Below are 9,445 nucleotides of genomic sequence, written 5' to 3'. Positions count from 1 at the left end.
AGGGATCATTTTGGGCAGTTCCTCAGCATGCCCTAGCCTGGTCAGGAAGGCAGGTTAGCTGCTCACAGAAGTCATGCAGAAAGTCTCAGCTGCTACTGGCCACAGAAATCAGAGTTGATGAGAAAGCTGTTAAAAAAGCATTGTGGCACACTAGGACCTAGTTGCTGCCCCTGTCACACTGGTCAGGAGAGGGAAGTTGTGCTCTAGGCACACTTGTCTCAGGCCTTCTTGTCACATGCTGGTGCAGTGTGCCTGGAAAGCAATGACACAGAGCAAACTGAGGAGGATGCCAGGGAGGCCAGCATATGAGACAGGCCTTCCAACCCTCCCACACCACTCCTGAGGGAGGCTATTGGGGTTCAGGGACAGCTGGATCAAACACACCATCATGCTGTCAGGTAAGCTGGAGGGGACTGCTGACTTATAATGAAAGCACAGACCTTGAGTCACTTTCACAGAGAGATTTATCGAGAATGCTAACAGCACAGGATACAGTACTTCCCAACAAAAGGTGCAAACGCATCACTTAGAAAGGCATGCTGAGTATTCTTTGCTTTCACATGTATTAAAAAACTTACAAAAATAAAATAAAACCACGTGCTGCCCATCTTTTCAAATAGTAAAAGAACCTTATGAAAAACCACTTGATTTTACAACAAAAGACACAAACGGACATTTTTATGTAAATTTATAAGGCAAACTCTTTATATAATAAATAGGTTACAGGGGGATCAGTGGGGGTGTTTTTGAAACGTATACAGGTACATTCAGACAGGTTTACTGAAATGGTACAAATTTCCTTAATAAATTGCCTTTTGTTTTTAAATATATCAGTGCTTTCAGTCATTTGGCTATACACAAAGAACCTTTTTTTTGAACACTACAAAAAAGCAATCAATATTTTGTTTTTAAAACGACCTACTTATTTTCTAAAGTAATTGTCCCAAAACACAGAAACCGAAGGTGAATTCGACAGAGGGCTTTTCAAGACCAACCCCTCCAGCTATGTCTGTCCTGGATCTCTCTCTCTGTGCCTGCTTCCCAACCTCAGATGGGCTTTTTTGCTGGTGCCAATATTTTCCAATACAGGTAGCCTGTTACTGGCTGCACTCTCCTATAGATCTTGCCCTTCAGGCTGGCAGAGGGAAGCACAACATGGATTTAGGAGGGGGCATGTACCCTGTTTGGTTTTTTCAGCTACTAAATGCCATGGTGAACTGGTCACAACAGGTAGCACTACCCTTGCAAGAGGCTCTAAGGGAGTACAGGTCTGTCTGTTCCCCTTATATGAGCCTGGAACAATCTGTAATGAGAGTAACAGCTTTACTGAAGATGTTTGCCATGGAAAGAGAAGGTGGTTTTTCACACCCAGATTTTGTTGGGAATCAGATGACATCAAAAGAGAGAACCCCCTACCATCATTTTATTCCCCAGGCATGGTAGGGAGCCAAAATAGCAGATTAGTACTATGTACTATGGGATAGCATGGTATGTGACAGAAGTGTCCTATCTGGTCATGTCCCTGAAACATGCCTTGGAGACAATAATGCCCACTGCCTTGGCTTATTCAGGAAGAGCTATCTCAGGCAGGGAGTGTCTAATTCATTTTATGCCTCCTCTCTAATCTGTGTCCTCAGTGGGGCATCCTCCTGCAAGATCAGGCCCAGCCTTTCCCTACTCAGTGAGCTCAGCTCTGCTCTTACATCTCCTCCTCTCCTGGCACCCCTGGAAGGAGCTGACGTTCTCGTTCTCTCTCGTTCTCTCGTTCTCTCTCTCTCTCTCTCTCTCTCTCTCTCTCTCTCTCTCTCTCAAAAATTAACAATAGCAGTAATAATCCAGGAAGAGCAAGCAAAAGAATTCATTGGGTGAACAAAAGCTGGTTTTGCTCTGACTTTGAAAATGGCAACACATTAGCTTCAGTCTCTTGACTTGGAATGGGAATCCAGTGCTTAACTTCTTGGTGGCATCTAGCTGATCTGGGCAGGGGTTGTCTCTTCAGATTGCCCCTCTTGTCTTATCACCCAATCCCCTCCCCTCAAATGCTTTGTAACGAAAAGGTGTCCAGAAGCATTTGTCTCTGGAACAATTACTTTAAACATAGTTACAATACAGACTTCAGTTCAAACACAGAAGAGATTTACTTAGCAATGTTCCTTTCACCCACCAAAAATTACACAAATAGAAGCCTCAACACCACAGTTAAAGAGGACCAATAGAGAGAACCTCATGTTTGGAACACAAAAGGTAGAATAAAACCAAACCAAACCCAAACAGAAAAACCCCAGAAAGACAAAGAAAGGGTAAGGAAGAGGAAGGAGAGCAAACACAGCACACATTACAGTGTCCAGGTACACAGGGAGCCCAGCACGAGGAAAGGGCTCGGCACACATTGAGTAACAGTCCTGGTGATATTTGGTCATATATTCATCAACTACTGACTCTGGAGCAGCTGTCATTGATTGAAGCAGTGACAAATCAAATGGAAAAGGAGGCCATGGTAGCAAGGTCAGGAGCAGGCTTCAAGTTCTGCAAGCCTTTTGCACTCCATTGTCCAAGCTGCCCAGAAATATTGAACTGGGTGGCCTGCTCCATCCAGGCAGGGCTAGAGGTCACCAGGTGAAGCTAACTTGGGTGCTGATCTCACATCAGCCATAAAGCACTCATATGGACGGACATACATAGTCACCCACCTGTCAGTGGCCAAGTATCATTGGCAACAACCCTGTGGCCTTTTATGCCTCCATCCCATGCTGACTGGGGAATAATGTTGTGACGCTCTGCTAATACAGCAAGACCTTAGCATAGGGTCTCACAGGTTTCTCCAGCCCATCTTCCAAGTGGCACAAGGGTAGCCCAGCCACCCAAGGGTCCTACAAATATCTATCTCTGCTATATTCTGGCCTCAGAAGAAGCGATGATGAGGGGGTAGGGTGGAGGTATGGGACAGATTTTGGCCCTGGTGATTATAATGTTCTCTGCTTTGGAAGAACAAGGTTTGAACTTTTTTTTGGGGGGGGGTGGGGCGTTTTCAATTACTTAAGAATGATCCTTTGCAAAAAAGAACTGTTACAGCTAAACTTTCTAGCAGATATTGCTCATCAAGAATTATAAAAGCAAATGCAGTTACTCATGGGAGCAGGGAGAAGAGAAAGGGATGTTTCTGGAGTCTTTACTACAGGAGACCCATTGGATTGTTAGATGTGATCCTGGGGTCTCTGGCATTCTAACTAATACAGCTTACCAGTTTGGAGACAGCTCAAGCCTCCCATCTCCTCTCCAGCAAAGTGAGGCGGGTTTTTAAATGCCCTGAGCCCTGCTAATTGGGGGAAGCCTGCCAGACTTACTACATACAGGCTCTCCCTGTCCAGGGAAGGGTGGAGGGAGTCAGGCTACCCCCATGCATGCCAGCTCCCCATCCCTAGAGATGGGGACAGGGGCTGTGCCCATTAAGTTCTGGACTTCAGCAGGTAAAGGGAGTGTGCATGCCACACCCCACCCCTGACACACTGAAATGAACTGTCCTGTACCCAGAATTATGGGGCCCCTTTCACAGCAGAAGAGAAACAAAGTACAAAGCGTGGGTGCAGCCTGGAGCTTCTTTCACTTAGCACAGGGAAGCCTTTGAAAGAAGCAAGGAAAGATCATAGATCTGCTTGGACTGAAGAAGTGACCAGCAGACAGAGGTCTTTTTTTTTTTATTTTCCCTTGTCCTATTCTATGGTTATCAGAAATATTATAATTAAGCAACAGGTATAATTTTAAAAGGTCTTCGTGTGTGTGTGTGTGTGTGTGTGTGTGTGTGTGTGTGTGTGTGTGTTGCCACAAGCAAAATGAGTTTATAATTGTGCAATATACATACATACATATATATATATATAAATTCAACTGCTTTGTGTGTCTAGTTGGTGCATAAAATAAAAAGAATAGGAAAACTAAAAGAAAAACTGAAGAGCAAATCAAAAGCCCAGAATAGAGGAGACAAAGCAGACCTATGCATATAGTCTATAAGTTACTGGATATAATCAGGGTCACCAGGAAGAATGGCTTTAGCCACTCGACACACAAACACTGCAGAGAGAGGGACTATAGGGGGGCAGGAGCCAAACCTCTTTGCATTTTCACTGCATTTTCTCTCAGTGCTAAGCATGACCTGATAAAAGTTGAGAGGGGAGAGCAAGGAGCCAAGGTCATTTGCAAGTTGCCCAAATGTTCTTAAACTCAAAAGATGACACTTAGTTTCATGAGGGGCTGAGCACTGCTTGTGCAAAGCCTGGGGGCCTATCCTTCCTCCTAGGGCCTTTCCACTGCTTGCCTGCCTGCTTGCTTGCCCTCTCCTTCTCCACTCTATGGACTCTCATGCCTCCACAATAGGCAGGCAGGCTGGTTTAAAGAGGTAGGGAGAGGCTCAGTTAAGATGAGAAGAGAACAGACACTCTGTGATGGGCCTTCTTGGTCACTGACGAGTGTTTCACTTGATGCACCAAGAGCTGGTCTCATGCAGCTTTGGCATCTGACCTTGAATCTCAAGAGTCTTCTAGTTCCATCTCCTCAGATGTAGGAGGCTTCAGCTTGGAGTTCCCTTTGCCCAGATCACTCACCATATATCTCAGGCCAAGAACTAAGTATTTTTAGATAATTTCTTTTGCAAAAGCCTCCTCTTATTTGGAAACATCAGAATGTATTATTATTATTAATACCTTTTTGCCAAATGTTTTCAAAGTTTTCCTTCTCAACTGTTGAGAACTGGTTTCAGTGTTCAATTTTCCCCTTTAGCATGTAATTTTAAACACTGGGGAAGGCAGTATCCTAGCAATTGATAACAATTAGATTAAGCCTTTTCTATTGATATAGTACCTAAAAGAGAAGGACATCAAACTGGAGAGAATCAGCAAATCTCTTCAGAGTTGGGGCTGGTTCACTGAAGCAGAGAGCAGGAAGGAAGAGCCAGAAGAGGATGTGGATGGATCAGAGGGCTTGGTCCAAGTATGGGGCATTGCTGCATCTGCCCTAGCCCCCTTCAACTTGGGACTTTGTTATGCCATGGTCTACAGGGGCTCTAGAAACTTTTTTCTCCAAGTCTTGGCCATCCATCCTAGAATCTGTAGTGTGAACCCGAATCAGCAAACAATGTGGGGCAAAGATAAGCACAAAGGTCTTCTTGAAGAACGGGCACCTGTGATCTCTGCTCAGCCGTAGAGCCTGGCTGGAATGCTTTCTGTAGTTAGAGAAGTGTTGTAGAGCTCAGGCAGCTGGACTCCACTTGGGATGCATGAAATCTGGCTGGTCTCACCTGGTCAGTTCCAACCCTTTTGCTCATTTCTGGGTGGGCTTGAGCCACTTATTACAACTTATTTAAAATTCAGAGGTCCTGGATTTTATGCTATGGAAACTCCTTTCCCTACCAAACTTGGCAGTCAAGTTTCTGGTTACTACCCTCTTTTATCACTGTTATAGCAAGAGCAAGCTGGGTGAAGCAGCTGCAATTTGGGCTGCTCTGGTTCCCACTGCCAAAGTCTGTGGCCTCTAGTCTGTTGTGATAGCACTGAACAGAGTTCTCTGTTCCCATGCTAGGATCACAGGCTACTTTGGCACTGATGGACTAGGGGAGGTACTATTTCTAGATCTCCCCTGTGCCTTTTGATATGGGAATACATAACCAGCCGAAGGGAGCTGTACTAGAGCCTGGCTGTGACCAAGAGTTCTCAACTCATTGCACTGTCAAGGGCAGCAGCTCCACTGGTTAAGACAAACCCAAGAATGGGCAGGACTGGGCCAGGATGAACATAGTTGTAGGTTATACAGCAATCTATCTGGGAGAGGTAGTAACTACCAACTAGAACAGGGTAGGGAAGACTGGATGTGACCTTAATAACCTAACCCCAGTTATCTGAAAGCTGTTGGTCAGTTCCTGTATTTTTCACATATTCAATGAAAGATGCCACCCAATGTTTACAATGTTCAAATACAACAAAATCAAGGTCACACTCCAGGTCTGAGCCAGACACAGCTGGTGACAATCCCATAGCTTAAGGCTTTTCCCTCCAAACTGTCAACCTGACTACAAGGTAGAGGCAGCCTGAGAGCCTATCCAGAGAACCTGGCTGCCAGATCAAAACCCCACCAAAGCTGCTTGCTTAAAGGAGACTGACTCATGATGCCCTTTTTGGGGGGATGAGGGAATGGGGAAAAAAGCAGGAAGCAAAGAAAATCCTAAGGAGCTGCAGGCACCACCACCTGCAGTTTTGAAACCAGCTCTAAGGGAAAGCTGGGGAGTAAGGAGGCTGCAGCTGGGGCTCAAATGAAAGAAAATGGCAGCTAAAGTACTACAATGTCAACTGTGAATATCTAATCAGCCTAGGTTGTCTCCCAAGGATGAGGGATTCCCTAGCCTAGGAGTCATATTTCATTGGACTAAGTAAGTGTAACAGGCAAAATCCCAATTGGAGCACAATAAACAACTTGATTTCAATCTGGCTAGGTGCTGTGAAGGTATGGAAAGGTGTCCTTGGTGAGTGCGAGGCCACTGCAGGGGTGGGGTGGGGTGGGGGCAGCAGGGGCCTTTTGTCCTTGGAGGAAGCAGGAGTTGAGGAGGACATATCCTGAACCCTCCAGAGTCCCTCTTCTGACCTCTCTTCCCTTCCTGGGGAGGAATCAGAACGAAGGCTGAGGATCAACAGAACAGGCAAAATAACTGCCTGACAAGAAGCTGGTTTGCAGGTTTGCATTTGTAGCACAAGGAAATGGACACAAATATGCTAGAAAGCCCAACTATGACTCTGCAAACAGAATAGGGCAAAAATCTCTCACTTAGTTCTAACCATTCCAGAAGAGACAAACATGGTTTTATCTTAAGCTATCAATTGGAACTGTCAACTATGGTTCCTGTTCACTAAAGACTGGCAAGGAAGTGCTAGATGATTTCTATGATGTTTCACTCTTCCATGATTATACTGCAGTAAGGAAGCTGGGGAACGGCAACGAAAATACACAAGACAACACACATTTGACAGTTCATGGCAGCAGCTTACATGGGATGTGCCTGTGGGTGTTTCTGGAAGCAAAAGACTGCTGTCTCATTTGCTACTTTGATAAGGTACTTCTCAGTTGGACAGATTTAGATATGAGACATCTCTGTAAACACAGAAAAGGATATACCAATATGATGAAGATATGCAGCTAGATAAGGACTTCCTGAACAGAGGTTAAAACATAGGGTTCCCAAATGAAAATTGACCAATTAAAACCCAACAGCAAAGTCAAGCCTGTAAAATCCACTATTACACTTATGGAGCATATTGAAATATGGGGTGTGCTGGCCCCACCCAGTCTCCAGTAAGCAAAAGGGAAAGAATTCCACTAGAAAAAAATCTTGCCAGGTTTATGTGTCAGAAGAGCAAGGAACCCTGGTGTCACTCCCTGCTCAAGTCTGCATCCATTCTGTCAGGTGCCCTGCCATACTATGCTTGATATTAGACTTCTGAGTGGGGTCAAGGGTAGTGGGCACAGAATCCCTGTTGGGTCACTTGGTGATTCTGGCCGAACACAGGGGGCTCCTATATCTCTTTCAGCTACCACACGTGGCCCAGTTTCTCTAGTCTACTTTTCTAGAGCAGAAGGTGAAAAGGCTCATTGTTCAGGGTCTGAAAAGCCTTTTGACTTTTTTCTTAGCAAGGAAGAGGGGGCTACCTGGGGGAGAAAGAGCTTATTGCCCTCTTGTTCTTCACAGACGCTAGGGAGGACTCAGCAGAGCCCAGCACTTGCTCAGAGTTAAACATGAGAGCTGGCACTGGCAGTGGGAAGTCAAAGGGCAGGGAGAATCCTCGGGCTATGGTTGACTGCTGTCAGGTAAGCACTGCAGTTGCCTGGAACAGAAGACACAACTAGGAGCTAGGGGAAGGAGAATGGGGAAGAAATGAGAGCATGAAATGGAAGGTAGAAATGGAAGGGCAAAAAGAGAAAGCAATCAGGAAGTCCTTATAAAATTGCAGCAAACACTTAGAGTTTCGGAGCTTCGTGGGAACCCTATGTACTGAGCCCACTTTAAAACAAGCGCAGGTATATACAGATCCAGGTAGTTCTGAACACTGCCACATCTGGTGGCTTGTGGGACAAAGTGTCACCATTTCAAGCCAGTTTGCTTTCAGAGCATCTGTTTGTTTTGAAGTGGGAATATGAAGACTCAATAGTGCAAATAATTCTAAGCTGTTCCTAAAGGAGAATTGGAAAGTAATTTGAAGAATATTTTCCTTTCTTCCCCCATGCCCCTTGTCCTATCCACTAAGTCCCTAACTACTAGTCACAGACTGCTCTCTTGTTCTGTGGCATTAGGTCTGGCTTGACCCCACCCAGCCTGCCTGTGCCTTGTCCTGCTGCCTCCATGGCACCTCTTTAGAATTATTCTCTAGGGGAGCATGCCTTGTGAGCAGGTGATAATACTTCATTCTGGTCCATCATCTTCTGTGGCTCAGGCCAGTCTAGTCTAGCAGCAGTTCAGGACTCACTCCTACCTATGCTAGAGCTGGATCAGACAGGTACCACTTTCCTGTCTTTCAAAATATCATTATCAGTTTTGGATTGGGGTGGGTATTCGGCCAGACTTGTGCCACCACAGTTCTAATCATTGGGCCACAATCACGGGATATCTCTAGTCTTCTCTAAAGAATCCAATGTTTTTTCCTGCCTCGCACCTCCCGGTCCCTCAGATTGGGGGTTGGGGTGGTGGAAGAGTCAGGGAACCTATGGACAGGGCACCAATGGCACCAAAAATAGGAGTGTCCTCTCAACTGCTATCTCTAATGAGCACACTGGGGGGCTATTGGGGGGTGCCTGGTCAACAACTTGTCTGGTCAGTAGTATCTGCAGCAAGCCTTGTTGAAGGAGCCTAGTTTAGAAAAGTGCAAAGCTACTTCTGGCCCTGGTTAGGTCTTCAACCTGACTGTGCTTGTCGGTAAGAAAAACATCCCAATGCTCCAACTACTCCCACCCTGAAGCCACGAAACTCTAAGTTTACTGAAAGAAAAAAAAATATTTTTTATTTCAGTTAATCGGGAAGCTTTGTCAGAGCCCTACCCATAAGGAGAAGAGACAACAGCTGCCTTTATTCTTGTTGGTTTGCTTTGCAATCCACTCTGTGTAAAGTCAGCTAACTCTCTCGGTCACGGGCGTCCGGCTGTCCACAGGTTCCTCTCTGTTTGGCCTTGGCATGGAAGATGAAACAATGTCTTTGCGCTCTCCCTCCCCTCGGTGTTTGTACTTTTCTGCAACAGTGGCGGTGGTTGCTGCGACCATGGGCTGAGTCTTAGCTGGCTCCTTGGGGCAGCCATCACTCTCCAGCGAGCCTCCTCTGGGCATCTTCTCCTCTTTGCAGATGCTGCTACTCAAGTCCTGGGGCTCAGGAGGGCTGATGGGGTCCTCAGAGCTCTCAGGCTCCGGTGGGGTGGGGGGG

At 45.9% G+C, this 9,445-nt stretch overlaps 1 protein-coding gene across 1 annotated transcript in view; it reads right to left on the bottom strand.

Moving 5' to 3' along the window:
• Positions 1 to 671: 671 nt before the first annotated feature.
• The window catches only part of Mecp2 (methyl-CpG binding protein 2), a 59,346-nt gene continuing 50,572 nt past the window's right edge, over positions 672 to 9,445 (bottom strand). The window contains 1 exon segment of the mRNA XM_027432453.2: positions 672 to 9,444. Coding sequence (XP_027288254.1) covers positions 9,139 to 9,444 — 306 coding nt within the window. The 3' untranslated portion in view covers positions 672 to 9,138.

Source organism: Cricetulus griseus, chromosome X (assembly GCF_003668045.3).
Source record: "Cricetulus griseus strain 17A/GY chromosome X, alternate assembly CriGri-PICRH-1.0, whole genome shotgun sequence".
Taxonomy (NCBI): Eukaryota; Metazoa; Chordata; class Mammalia; order Rodentia; family Cricetidae; genus Cricetulus; species Cricetulus griseus.
This window is presented reverse-complemented; position numbering and strand designations above follow the sequence as displayed.